Source organism: Dermacentor andersoni, chromosome 6, assembly GCF_023375885.2.
Source record: "Dermacentor andersoni chromosome 6, qqDerAnde1_hic_scaffold, whole genome shotgun sequence".
Taxonomy (NCBI): Eukaryota; Metazoa; Arthropoda; class Arachnida; order Ixodida; family Ixodidae; genus Dermacentor; species Dermacentor andersoni.
The window spans coordinates 102,633,023-102,648,190 of NC_092819.1; the positions used below are offsets into that span (position 1 = coordinate 102,633,023).

Sequence of the window (15,168 nt, forward strand, 5' to 3'; positions counted from 1 at the left end):
TTGATATGGTTTGTAAATATGGGTTTGATCAATACGTGATGAACGGTACACATGGAAATAACATCCTTGACCTACTATTCTGCAATGATCCAAGCGTTGTTCATGATGCTTGTGTTTCACCTGGTATTAGTGATCACAAAATTGTCACTGCAATGCTTACTCTGCCACAAATAATTCCTGCTACCCATGAAACTCGCAATGTGTATGACTACTCTAGGGCGAATTTTAATGAAATCAGCCTTGGTTTGGAAGCAGCATTTCAGGCTTTTACACAACACTCATCCGAAGGTGTAAACATTCTGTGGAATTCTTTTAAAAGCGTGCTGTCATCATCGATTGAAAAACATATACCTTTCAAATACGTCTCACACAAAGTAAAAGTAGACAAACACTGGATGACTTACGATTTTAACAGGAAGATAAAGCGAAGGACTCATGCTTATCAAAAATATAAAAAGAACCCATCAAAGCAACATGAGCGCCATCTACAAGAGTTAAACATAGAATATATCGAGGCTATGAATACCACCAAAGACATGTACTTCTCCGGACTAGCTGATTCTATCAAGACAAATCCAAAAGCATTTTGGAGCTATCTAAGAAAGACGCGGAAGGAGATACAGGTATTCCAAGTTTTCTTCACAACGGAATCCAGATATGTGAAAGCAATGCTAAAGGGGACTGTTTTAACAACTACTTTAAATCAGTATTTCCAAAAACGAAACATAGAAATACTTTTCCCAACACTACATACAGTGTGCCAAACGTAATGCCTCCAATTACTATCACATTGGAGGGTATCAGGAACTGTCTCAACTCCATTAATGAAGCCAAAGCAATTGGACCAGACGGAATCTCTCCGAGGATACTCAAAGCCTGTTCTTTCATTATATCTCAATACTTAGAAATAATATTCTGCAAAACCCTCGAAAGTGGCATGCTCCCTAAAGATTGGAAAAAAGCCCATATAGTTCCAGTGTTTAAAAGTGGCTCCAAGTCCTCCGTATCTAACTATATTCCATATGTTGTAAAGTCTTTGAGCACATTCTTTATAGCAATATAATAAGGCACTTAGAAGGAAACTATTTTTTCTTTCCTAATCAGCACCGTTTTCGCAAAGGCGTGAGCTGTACCACTCAGCTGATAGAACTATTTCATGAGCTTGCAGATACTGCTGAAAAAAGAATGTGTACAGATGCAGTCTTTCTCAATTATCGCAAAGCCTTTGACTCCGTATCACGTGACCTGTTAATACATAAAATGAGCACTCTTAATTTGGATGCGAAAGCCATGAAGGTTATTGAAGATTACCTGAATGACAGAATACAATGCGTAGTTATAGGAGGCAAGAATTCTAGTTTTGTCCAAGTCACTTCTGGAGTGCCGCAAGGCTCGATGCTGGGGCTGCTGCTGTTTTTAATTTACATCAATGACATCGCTTCAAACATTTCCTCACAAATTAGACTTTTCACAGATGACTGCATTGCTTACAGATCTATTCGCAATCAACATGGTATAGATGTACTCCAGCAGGACCTCAACAGCATAGCCTCCTGGTGTCAAAACTGGGAACATAGCCTGAATACTGATAAATGTTACCAGGTAACATTCACTAAATCTAAAATCACTAATGAACCTACTTACAAACTGGTAGATTCCATACTCAGGAAGGTTAACGGAATTAAATACTTAGGTGTTCATCTAACTGCTGATCTGTCCTTTTCCAGCCTATTGATATGACCGTCAGGAAAGCCGGGAAAATGCTTAGCCTACTTATACGAACCCTTAGAACTGCCCCTCAGATTCTTAAAACCATAGCATATAAGTCGCTGGTAAGGCCACAATTAGAATATGCCACCGTCTTGTGGGATCCCCGCCAGCGGTACCTGATTGATAAGTTAGAAGGCATACAAAACCGCGCTGCCAGATTTATATCAAGGCAGTACTCCAGACACGCAAGCATAACAGCACTAAAGAAACACATCGGACTAGAGCCGCTACAGATAAGACGCCAGAAGCACCGACTGAAGCTTCTGCATGAAATATACACTGACGCGACAGGCATACACAAGCTAAAATACCTTAAAGCACCCCACTATACCTCAAACAGAAGAGACTACAGTTTCAAAATACGTGAAATTTCCTGCAAAACGAACTATATGAAGTTTTCTTTGTTTCCACACAGTATTTCTGAATGGAATAAGTTGCCAGTTGAAGTTGCGAGTGCTCCTCGGGATGCATTTTTAAGACTAATCAATGATTTGTAATTGCAATCTTCTTCCAAACCAACGACTGCAGGCTGAATGAACATTTTTTTTCTTGTACTGTTATTCATGTACTTTTTTTTTATCTTATGCATTGCTCCTTTTTCATCCCTCCCTTTCGTGTGATTATATTCTCGTGCTAGTCACTTCATGTTGTACCCACTCCTCTGCTATAATGCTTCGGCGCTGCAGGGTGTACTGTAAATAAATAAATTTTTAAAAAGCAGTAAATCAGGTGGGAAGCACTCCCATATTTGACTGAACATGTTTCACAATATTATAACCACCTGGTTAGGTTCACACTCACAAAACCGGTAAAGAACACAATTATTTGCAGATTGCATAGGTTCAGTTGAGAATCTCGCTCCTTCTGGCATAGTACTATCTTCATCATAACCAATGTAGGTACTAATTTCCTTGACTCAAACCAGCCAGAGTTTTTTTTCATCATTTTCCAGAACCAAAACATCCCTTAAAATTTCAGGTTTTTCTGATGGTAGATATCCTGAGACAAATTCTCTCAGAGTTGGACAGTGGCATGTCTGCCTCTGCACTTTTAGGTTATCAATGAATATAGGGACCAGCCAAGCTGGCACAACGTTGACATGCATGACAGATCTTACCGTGCGGGAAGATAATGTTCATCGGTTTGGCAGGAACTCGTATGTTCCACGTTGTGAGGCTGCCATCAGAGTGGCTGCACATAAACTGCTTGCCTTCATGATGCCATGCCACAGAATGAAGAGCCTGTTACAAAAAAAAAAAAAAAAAAACAGCTTACGTGAGCAGCATGCAACCTCCACATAGAAGCGCTTTGTTTTATTCACATAAGAAAGCAAAGAAATCCTTGGCTAAGCAACTCCAGAGCTCAACATTCATTTCAACAACTGACCATATTTGTTTTTTTTTTTTACTTATTTGCCTATTATTGCATACTACAGCCCCTTGTTAGGGCTAATGCAGTGGTGGGTACATACAAGATAACAGACAGGTAGTGTAATAGTTCAATTTAACAAAGATGCAAACAGTGCAAAAGTACAAGTCAAGGAAAAAATCTTACAGCATTAAAAAAATTGTGTAATGGTAGTGAGTGGACATTGCTGGATATTTTACATCATTTCTCACTCATCCAGGCAGACAAAATGTATGAGAATGAGTCGTTGCAGGATGAGTAAGACACGTAAGTTATACACACGATTGATTCTTGATGTGACGTGACTGCTTCCTGAAAGCTTGGTGCAGCATAGCAAAGAATGAATGCAAAACTTCCAAAGACTTGACATCGCCTTGCCAGGACGGTGGAATAAGACTAAGAGTTGCTAAATGGGCGTGTTAAAGCAGTAAGTGCACTTTAGGCATGCTGCAAAGGCTCAGCATCGCAATGTACAGCCACCATTTTCATTTCTGCGAGTTGAACTGGGGTGTAGATGGCACAAACCTAATGTCTCAACGAGCCTTTAAAAATCTGACATTTTCGCTGCTTATGTGGCACACTGCAATGGTTGTATAATCAACCTGTCACATTACTTTGGCAAGCCGACCTTTGAATTGCACGTGAGTTTCATTCCCCCGAGTGGTCAACACAGCGGAATTCTATTGATTTGACCATTTGGGTAAGTCGTTTTCAAAGCTGAATTTTAGAAGCGCATGTCTATAAAATTGTTCAACTGGCACCTTGTTACAAGCTAAGCTTCCCTTGTTGTCAAGTGGAGCATTTTCATAATCAAGACCTACATCCCATCTTGTCATGCCGCATTACCTCAGAGTGCTGAAACCTTGCATCGGCAGAACGGTTGCGCAAGTCCCAGAGAACCAGTGCTCCCGTCTCAAAGCCAACCAGCAGCTGCACATTTCAGAAAAACAAGAAAGGAGCATAATGACACACAGCTCTGTAACATAAATGCATAAATGTCGCAATAGCTCTACCTAAATGTGTAACAAATACACGTGAACTCAGCTGCAATTCACTCCCCAACATCCTTTCTTATGTGATAGACAATGTGGGACCTGTTACGATTGGCATTTAGCATTGTTATACCCGGCCTCCTTTCTCAACGATTAATGCTTCACCGGCGAGCATGTAGCTATGAAAGGCCCTTCACGCTGCATCATTGCTTTCTCGGGACCAGAGAGCTGGCGACTAGATCAACGTAACCAAAGCTAATGAGTGAGACGAGCACCCACCTGGACTAGACTGGAACTAACATAGACTTTGACACGCAAACAAAGGCACTCGTGTCGAGGTGACAACAGCCGCCGCTCTTCATGGAAGCAAAGACTTGAAGACCACTCTACTCAAACCTGTCCTTGACAAGCGGCCAGTCACTATGGACCACTAATTGATAAAAGGGGCCAACATCGAGGACTTCGGTGGGAACAACTTTGACAACAAGTTCCCAGTTTGCCATGTCGTTGCCTCACATGCAAGGGCGAACGTGCAACATTGGAAGCACAGCCCGGCAGAACAATGCAACGTGATGGGCCGAATTTGGCTAACAGTTCAGCGATTGTGGTTGGCCAAGAAGAACAGTGATTTTTCCCGATGAGAGAAAGGAGAAAAAGAAAGGCATAAAAAGCAGATCTTGAGCGTTGTGGGAGTGTCCTGCGAACCGTACTGGTGCTCCTAGTCGTATGGGTGCTCCTACTTGTGCTCATGCTCATACTAGTACTCATACTTGTGCTATTACATGTAAACTCTCATCATGCAAATTTATAAATAAACCCTTTTTCTCATCTCTTGGATGTCACCCCAGACCCCTCAATCATCCGGCACCTGACACATCATGAGCCACGGAACCGTAATGGCTGCTTGGACACAGTCGCAAAAACTGTATGACAGCGGTGGGATACGCTACTCTGGGTCCCCCCTACAGGCTGAGCAACATGCTTCAGCAAGCTAGGCCGAAATGCTGCTGATACTTAATGTACTGAAAGACACACAAAATGAGGGGGGGGGGGGGGGGGGGGAGAAACAAGCAAAGAAACAAAGAGGAAAAAACACACTGAACATAAGTTGGTTGGTCCCACACAACAAACAACTCCTAACATGAGTAGCCTTTGTATCATTTAAGCCATCTGCCATATATAAAGCTTTGTTATAATTTCATTTGGTTGCTTCCACAGAACAGGTCAAGTTGGCTGCTCCCACCGGAAGTCTTTATGAAGAAATATCTAAAGGATATCCTCCCGATGAAGAACTGCAAAGATAAAATGTGAAGGCCTCTGGTCCCGCAGTCTCTTTAAAACATGGTGAGAGTAGAAGGGTAAGGAGTGCGCTTGAGGTGATTCTGTATGATCTTAGGGACTGCAGGAGACTTGTTTCTACTATATGTGTGGGAAGAAATCTGCCAAAGTGGAGAATCAATGAGTGAATTACCAAATGATGGCTACAGCTTAGCCTTAAATGATTACAGCCCTAGCCTTACTTAACAATATGTTACTGCAACTGAGTGAAAACTGTGTTCAAATGGGACAACAGTAAAAGTTTAGCACAACATGCTGCTCTGTCCTGATCTTCTTGCACTCATAATTCCTCAGCATTCTTATTTCCAGCTGATATGAACTAACCGGTCTAGCTAAGCACCATTTTAAACAATTTTATTATAGAGATGTCGAGACCTCTTCTCACAAAATATAAGGCTACACCTGGCAATGAGAAAAAAAAAATGAAACCCTGGATTGACCTTCTCAGTTTCTTCAAGATACCCTTTTCAGGTGAAAGCAAACTAGATACTTCGTAAAATAATGCCCACTTCAAACAGATTGCCACCCACTACTCACACACTTGCAACTATTCGAAAAATACTAGATGCGTTGTCATAATTTTCTTGTTGGCAAGGATAAGTGGAAATATGAGATGTGCCTGGGTTCTCATGAAAGTGAGGCCCAAATGAAAAAGGTTTAGTTCGGTTGTTGACACATTACAAGTGTTTACCTGACGTGTTTGAAAAAGAAAAATACTCCATCCCCGTTGTCCCACTTCTCTTCTACCTACACTCAATACAGACACCAGAGCACTTTGTTAGTATTACTAAATATGCTTAATTATCCATGTTTCTTGCACAACTACATGACCAATCATGTAGTGGTTCATACATACAGTAAAAACGAAACACTAGCTGATTCCAAGCCAAGCCCACTACGTGGTTCAGTATTCACTTGTGTGTGTAGTTGTTGTCAAGCTACAATTAAGCAAATGTGTATACGTCATAGGCACAAAAGGTGTCATATTTACTTATTCCTTTACACTTTCTCGTTGCAATGCTCTCGAGGTAATGTAATGAGATTTAAGAAATAAATGAAATAGCAATACGTGCAAAAACATCAATTCGGTGGCACTAGCAAAAAAGACATAAGCGTAAAATCAAACATCAGAATTAGTGAGGCCTATCAAGTGGCAGTCAACTAAGCTTTTTTCTCATCAACCATACTTTTTTCTGTAAAACTGAAATAAAGCTTTTGATTGCTTGACTGATTGATTGATTGAATTTTGTGTGCTTTGATAAAATTCGCTTCTAGTCATCATGCCTCCACAACTGTATGTCTGCCAGATAGCCTGTGTAGAATCTGTGGCAGGAATTCATGTTTCTTGAGGGGCGGCATGAGGCACTGGGACTGATTTCGCAGGCCAGACCTATCTGCTGATTAAAATTCTATTCACGTTCAACAAATTTTCGTTTGTTTGTTACTGTTACTGGTAGGAGTGCATTGTGATCACAACACCTTCTCTAGTTGCCAATTAAATCTGCATGCTGTAAATTCATTTTGACGCATTTCTTGCACCTTCAGCATCGTTAAGGATATACAGAACAGATTAGAAGTTTTGAATTTTACTGTAAATTTTTCAGTTATAGTTATGTAGCATGCAAGCATGTGAGCTCCCTACAGTACCTCAAGGATACTTCAGGTACGGAGATACAGTTGATTATTTCACTTTCAATGTACACATGCAAAAATGGCCAGATGCTTCAGAAAAGAGGACTGCAAGCAACCGATCAGCTGCGTCCTGCCCAGGTCTGCAATAAACATATGTTCGGCCAACTGCTCCCCTTGGTTCCTCAATGCGAGAACAACTGATTCCACCAGCACACGCGACTGTGAAGCATTTCCGCTAGTGCACAATAAAAGAGAACAAAGAGAGTTGGTCAGGTGCCTCACAGTCACACTGGCGTCTACTCATCGTGCCAATATGCATGCGCGCAACCACACGTGCATGTGGGAAAAGGCCTGAATGTGTGCTCAGCCAACTACCCAATGCAGAGCCTCAGGCACACACACAATGCACAATGCTCTTTTGCAATTCATCTCTGTCACTGCAAGTGGAACAACTGCGTAGTTTGAGAGCAAAAGCAGCACGGCAACAATACGCCCAAATTTTTTGTGTCGTGGCGCACTTAAAAATGTGGGCTTTAAGTGTTTGAGAAAGACGGGTTTCAAGGGCCGCTACAAAGATGAGTTTTAGTGCTTCAAGGCAGGCTTCCTGTGACCATATCTGAGCAGCAAAGGCTTCCATTCCAGCAATCTGTACCATAAATGCCCCATAAGGCTAATTTACTGGGAAATTATTGAATATTAATAACTGAACAACCACAAGCCACAAAAACTTTTGAAAGCAATGCCAACTGGAATGAGTTATCTTTACACAGTAGCCACAAGCAAATAACACCTACATTCCTTCTGTGCCAGAATGCTTAGAAAAAGGAGACAGGGGTAGCACTAAACAAAATATCTTTTTTTATTTAATACAGCTAAATATAAGCTTACTGGTCATCAAATGGTCATTGATGCAGGTTGGCTGGTTTTTCTTCAAGTATGGCTCATACCTACTGTGGGGGATTTGCCAAGGAACAGGTGGGACTAGGCTTAATGGTATACTGTTAGAGGTCATCTAAATTTTTCCTGTTGCATCTTACAAATAAGAAACAGAAACTCAGGGCAGACATGACACACTGATCAAAGGTAACTCGATGACATCTTAACAGCAAACACTATCAGTTCTAGTGAACTGTGATGTGACATTTTCAGCCCAAGTTGGCATTTGACATACCCTTGCAGCAATGATGCCAGCACTTTCTTGCTTAACTTGCTTAACTACTAGGCAGGCTAGAACACTGTCAAGATCCTAATCAAAATGCTAAGTGTCCCAACAGCCAGATAAAAAAAGTCCAATTTAATTTAGTGGTCATAACTCCCATGTAAAAATTTTGCATACAATATACACAATTGGGAAAAAGTCTGCAGAAAAGTACAATCCGTGTGCACTATGGTAAGCGTCACCAGCCATGCAAGCAAGGTTTCAGACACAGACCAAGACACCATACGCAGTCACAAGCAGATGGTAGATTCAGCACAGACTGTTAACACTGCCACATGTCATTTGCATATGCTGCAGAATTGCATTTTTCATGCCTCAAAGTGGGATGCATTCTAACTGTCAGACATGACACCAGGCATGTCACATGGTGCCATGCCCGGCTCACTTGCTGAATGTGCTACAATAACAGGTAGTCAGATCATACCACAATATTCTAGTCGTGGCCATGTCAACAGTGGCTCTCGATTTGATGGCCATTGACAACATGCATAACTTTTGCCACTGCGAAGTGCTCCACCCACTTTACCGGCATAGGTTTGCCCAAAAATCAAGTTTCTTTTGAGCTTGCATATATTTACACTAAAAGCAGTTCCTGCCATGTTGCAATATCAAAGACGGCATAATGCGTAAAGCATATCCTAGCCATATTCAGGACCTTTGGATGACGATGCCAGTTCTGACACTTTGTACAGACATGCCTTCATTAGGCAGTGAAGCTAAGAGTTCTTAGTGTTTGTTTCTGGTGTCATTAACTGATAACATCCCATTTCACTCTTCCAGCAACAATGCAGGTCATCAGCCCCAGATAGACACAAATTCAACACATACAAGGAGGTGTTAAAAGTATTTACAGCTCCACCCAAAAGTTTGGTTTCAACAGCTTCTTCCCGCAAATGAATCACATGAGCCAACTTAGACATTAAGACCTTCCCTCACATTTTGATATACACAACATACTTTTCTTTATCCCAATATCTGTATGACAGCAAAAAGAAACAGCTTAGCAGAATGACACTTGTCAAGCACTTCTGCAGGGTGCCATCCATTGACCATGGGTACAATGGTTGACTACGACTAACCATTCCATTAATTTATGGGAAGTGGGTGCTGATTTTAAAACTTCTTTTAGGCCAGGTTGCATCTTAATGTCATTGCAGCCCAGCTTTCTTTGTAGAGCTGCTCACTCTACAGGCACAGCTTGCAAAACAATATGAAAATGGACAAATAAAAAGGGGAAATCCATAGTAATATATTATATCACACTGATCAACTGTTAGCAACAGCAAACTGATTAACGTATTTCAGAAAGTAGAGCTACAAGGGACAGCTGTAGCTCCAAGGGACGTAAGGTGGCATGAATCCAGGGAAAACACAGAGAAAGCCGGAGATGTTCATTCAAGACGATGAACAAAACGAGAGCAAGGTCAGAGCCAGAGCCATTTCAATAAGTGGAGTTGTCTTTTTTCAAGGCAACATATGCTTTTGCCTTGAAAAAGACAAGTCCGCTATAATCATATGTCGCCTTGAAAAAGACAAGTCCACTCGTCGAAACGTTGGCTCCGGCTATCACCTTGTTCTCCTTTTGGTCATCGTAAGACGGTATGGCAATATGCCAATCACACTTCAGCATCTCCCAAGGGAGTCGAGCGAGGTATGTGCACAAGCAAATCAGAAAAATCAAATGGGGGAAAAGTGAGCTTGTAAAAGAACAGGAGCAAAAAAAGCAGAACTGACCTTATTGGAGTCCACAGGGTTGTCGCTGACGTGAACAACTGCGCCAGGATGCGTCTTACGAGATCTGCATAGATGGAGCATATAATGAGCTTGCTTCTGCACACCATTTTCCAGTGAGGAGGCAGAACCACATACAGTAACTTCTTTACTGCAAGCGCCAGACACCGCAACTGAACTGCACTTCATAATAACTTTCCGACATGTCCCCAATTCGTACACTTTCTTGTGTTGCAATGAAATAAAGTGCCGCCAGTTCACTCCCACTGACATACAAAAGGTATCCCAAGTTCTGTGCCACACTGTACTTTACAGGAACTTAAGACCACATGACATCAGCAGAATGTGTAAAAGCGAGATGCAAGTCACTTGACTGTACAGTTCCAGAATGGCTACACAAATTGTGCAAGAGATTTACAAGTGTGCTGTGATGCACAAGAGAGCTGTTACATATAAAAGACCCCGCCAATCTTACTATGGCTACACTTTTGCTTGATTACTTTCAATGCCTCTGCTATTATAGCTTTTGCCACTTCAGGGAGACAAACTGCATCCTTCCAAGAATATTCTACTAAGCAAAAGCCAGATAGCCACATGAAGTCATCGTTATTAAAGTGTAATCTAGAAATCCACGAAGCATCTCAGTTATCTTTGACAAGCACACTCACAATTCTATAGCCTTGTTCCAGTTGATGACGTAGCCAGAAAGAGTAAACGATTCTATGTTCACTACGTGCAGATTACCACGCTCGGTGCCAATGTACAGCCATTTGCTCCTGAACGGCAGGTGACAATGGGTGATCCTAGGAAAATAAGAGGAGAGAGAAAGGGTTGGCTGAACGTCGGCACATTCCATTCTATCTTCTTCACCAAAGAAAATGCAAAAGAGAAATGGTTTACACAATCATCAATGGTTCTTTTGGTTGTCAATTACAGACTTGAAGGCAGGCATAGTTTTACTGGTCTTAAATCTCACAGCTCCACCTCACCTCTAACGAACACCACAGCAAGGGGTTGGGATACTGTCTACAGATTAAGCACTGCTGTCTGTGCAAGATAAGCTTTGTACAAGCAGCCACAATCCACTATTCTTGTGCATGCAGCTCATCTAAACAACCAATAGTTACAATACTTTACCATGAGTTGACAACAAGTGGCCATTGCATTTGAAACTTGGGCGCGTGCATCATCTTAGGCTTCTTCTGGTACTGGTCGCAGAAACAGAGAGCACCTTATGAAGGCTGGGGCTGAATTAATCATTTCAACAGACTAAATCCCGGAAAACCAACAAGGGAGCAGTATGAATTGTACTGACCAAGTATGTGCGGTAGCTACCTGCAAAAGGTGAAGGTTTTCGCAAAGGGATCCCCATTTCTTTAATTAAAGAAAGAGAGAGAGACTGCACCAGAAGATATGTGTAGAACCCATATGGTTAATACAGTCAAACCCGGATGTATCGAATCTGAAGAGGATCACAAGAAAGTTCGATATATGGGCAATTCAATATGTAAAATAAAGACCTTATACAAACATTTTCAAGGGCATTTTACTGCTGTTTGTTATATACAATAATTTGTTATATGTGGGTTCAATATACCCGGGTTCGACTGTACACTCAATGCTTCAAACACATCAAAGCTGTCTAATTTGTACTTTCGTTACCATCTGCTAGCACCCTAGTTAGCCCTTTTGTTACAGTACCCGCTCCAGACTAGTGGCAGTCAAAACTTTGAATTCCCGACAAGGACCAATTCTTCCCCAGGTGGCATGTCTTCATCTTAAGAATGGCTGAAGTGGTTCCCTTCATGTTGTTACGTGTAGAGAAACATACACAATGTACTTGCAAGAACTGGCCCACCAGAAACCAAGAAGGAAACCAGTTTGCGCCAGAGTCCAAACACACCTCTTCGTCCATTTACTATGTGCACTCTCGCTCTACTACGTGCATGTGAATGGTAAATTTTACTTTTCACAGGCAGTTAGTACAACTTCTACAAATTACCTTGAAGCAAGCGAATTTTCCTTTATTATCTGTGCCCAACCGAATAAATCCTCCAGTACCAATAAGCATTAAAAGACGCAAGCACAGCTAAACGGCTATGGCATTCCACCGTTTTGCACAAGTTTGCAAGTTCATTTCTAGCTGTGGCAACTGCATCCTCATATTTTGAAATGCAAAAAAAAAAGAAAAACCGTCTGTGTCTCCCACAGTACTTAGGTTTAGATGCACACTAAAGAGACACTGAACAGAAACATTAATTCAGTTTGTATGGATAAAATTTTCTTTCACTACTCTACTTTTGTTAATTTTATGGTAATAGGTTGATTAATAGGCGAGAAAGTAAAGGCCAATGTTTTGCTTCATGGATTTCGTTCTGATATGCCACCACCGGTACATCAGTTTGAAGTCCATGGGTTTCAAAGTATTTCTTTATATTTGGGACACTGTGGCTCAGTGAAAGTTTCAGAGACTTGCCAAGTACAATCTCTGGCTCCGTTAGTATACAATATGGTCCGTCTCTGCCAATAAAACAATTAACTAGGCTGAAGCAGACACCGTCGAAATCTGTGATGTCAGGGGCGAGCTGGTGCAGGAACTTCATAGTGGCATGACCACCAGTCTTTTGTCTTTTCTGGCTCACCTAGCCTAGTTGCGCAGAAGGGTAATTGACCGTTAAACCTCAAACTACCTCTCTTATTAGCGTCCCATTAGAGAACTCCAGATGGTCCACCGACACAGCACCTCTCAAGAACCAGTGCATATTTTGAATGAAAATCACCCCTCAAATGTCATTACTAGATGTAAAAAAATAAGCAGGAAAAATTGGGACTTGCCGTTCTTTTTGAAACTTGAGTGTGTGCACCACCTCAGGCTTCTTCTGGCGTAGATTCCAGAGGTGGAGGGTATCATCTGCACACACGCTAATCAGAGCACCCTGAATGAAAAGTTAACACGCAGTCATTAAGGGCGGATGGTACCGCAGTGATCTAACTCCCACACTATAACTACAGCTCCTCCTTACACACAGTTTTTTTTTTTTTCCAAACGTGCTGAATAAGTGAAAATCCTCACCTCATTCACCAAAAATAAAATCTGTATCACAGCATACTCCAACACATGTTGAATGGTACAATCCACACCAGGTCTGCCAAATCTTTGGGACATCACGAGTCAAGGTTCAGTTACAAAACAAACTGCGCATCATGTGAACATATGCCAACCAATAGCAGTGAACTAAACATACCTTTACTGTACTTTGTGCATAACCAGCAGCATGCATGCTTGTTTCATACTGTTGACCCTAATGTGTACATTTCTCAGAAAATGAGCCACAAGTCCGGACAAAGATGTGCAACATTAGGATGGATAGTTGGGCATGTTGGTTAAGCATGATCTCAAGTGAATGCGCGACGACGACGGTGGACAAAGAAGGAACACAAACACACACAAGTGCGTAAGTGTTGCATCCATATCACTATCACGCAAAGAATTGCTTTACCTGAACTTGAATGCGCACTGAGAAACTGTGATTGCACTCCGTGTATAAATTAGTGGTGTTCTTTCCTGATTTAACATTGTTGGAAGGCGCCCTCTGTGCGTGTGTGTTCCTCCTTCGTCCACCATCGTTGTCGCGCCTTCACTTCGGATCAATGATATGCTATCTTGTGTCTTTTGCACCATTCATAAATATGCATAAACAACTTGCCCAGCTTTTTTTATTTAATTACAGGCATTCTTGATTGCCCTGTATGGTAGCAGAGTAAACCTCATTCTAACAAAATGAGATATAACAAAATAATGGATATAACAAAGTGAACTTCCCTTTGAAATCCTCTTAGAGATTCATATTGCAGTAGTACAAGCAACAATGTACTTAATGAAGTAATGAGTATAATGATGCACTTCTGGCTCCCCCTTCTACTCCATTATACACTTTTTACTGCACTTACCAAAACTGGGAAAATTTTTCAGGTAATTACCACGTGACAAGAAAAGTACAAATGAGATGATTAAAATTTATACAGTGCAGACAGAAGGCTGCAATTGAGTTTGATCAAAAGAAAGCTGATGATTTGAACTCTGTTGAGTTAAACACTGCTTTTATGAAGCCGTGAAAAAGAACACAAGTTAATGAAGAACTTGCAGATTTTTCATCGTATGGCTGAAGTGCATGAACCAGGTTTAATTTGTTGATCACAATATGCAGCTAATTGCATCAGCACATCGTAGGCAATCACTATTCCATGGGCCTAATTTCGATAACGGGACGTACAAGGACAAGAAATAAAAAAACTACAGTATGACAAGATGACCTCAAGCATTTGTGGTAAGCTGGTCTAAATGGTGCACAGTTCGTATTTCATCTGTCAATGGCACCACATAGTTGACTGATTCAATACAATGCAAATAGGTTATTGGCACATAAAACTAACTTTCCCCTCCATGTGCCAATTTATTTAATTTATTTACATTAATATTTTAGTTTTACCAAGTTTCTTGTACCTTCAGAATCTTAAAACAAGTACAGCTTTAGAACAAATTAGAAATTTTGAATTCTTCAAATAGTTCCATCAATTTTACAGAATATATACTCTATATGAATTCTCGTGGTAACACAATCTATTTTATGCTTAGTGCACTTGAAAAGTGCCTATCCAACCATGTAAATATGCCAGATGTAAAACATTGCGAAAAAAAATTTAAGTAAATCTGCTACACGACGACATATTGACACCGAAAGAAAAGACCCAGTATTTTCAATAACACTTTACACATATTATACAGACTTGTAGCACATGTACAATCAGAATGGTTTCAAGATGATTACAACACATTCTAAATATTATTTTCATCAGTAGTTCTGCTTCTGATGCATTAACTTGACATAAGGATTGTGTGTACAGCATCTGAAAGGGTTAATCAAGAACGAGGAATACCATTGCCCTAGAATATTGCGCCTGTAGTACAGCAAAAAAAATTTAGAACATAAAAAATTGTAGCATGCTCTTCCAGTTAAAGCTTAGTTTTTTAAAAAAATGTACAATTGAAGAATCATCTACCCAAATTCTTCCTGCCAC

At 40.9% G+C, this 15,168-nt stretch overlaps 1 protein-coding gene across 6 annotated transcripts in view; it reads right to left on the reverse strand.

Annotated features, from left to right (window-relative positions):
* The window catches only part of Tomosyn (syntaxin-binding protein tomosyn), a 65,883-nt gene that overhangs the window by 46,668 nt on the left and 4,047 nt on the right, over positions 1 to 15,168 (reverse strand). For all 6 annotated transcript variants that reach the window (XM_050171433.3, XM_050171435.3, XM_050171434.3 and 3 more), the window contains exons 3-8: positions 13,163 to 13,244; positions 12,925 to 13,025; positions 10,758 to 10,892; positions 10,093 to 10,156; positions 4,024 to 4,107; positions 2,888 to 3,011 (exon numbers count right to left, since the gene is read on the reverse strand). In XM_050171433.3, coding sequence (XP_050027390.1) covers positions 2,888 to 3,011; positions 4,024 to 4,107; positions 10,093 to 10,156; positions 10,758 to 10,892; positions 12,925 to 13,025; positions 13,163 to 13,244 — 590 coding nt within the window. The remainder of the gene's footprint in view (positions 1 to 2,887; positions 3,012 to 4,023; positions 4,108 to 10,092; positions 10,157 to 10,757; positions 10,893 to 12,924; positions 13,026 to 13,162; positions 13,245 to 15,168) is intronic.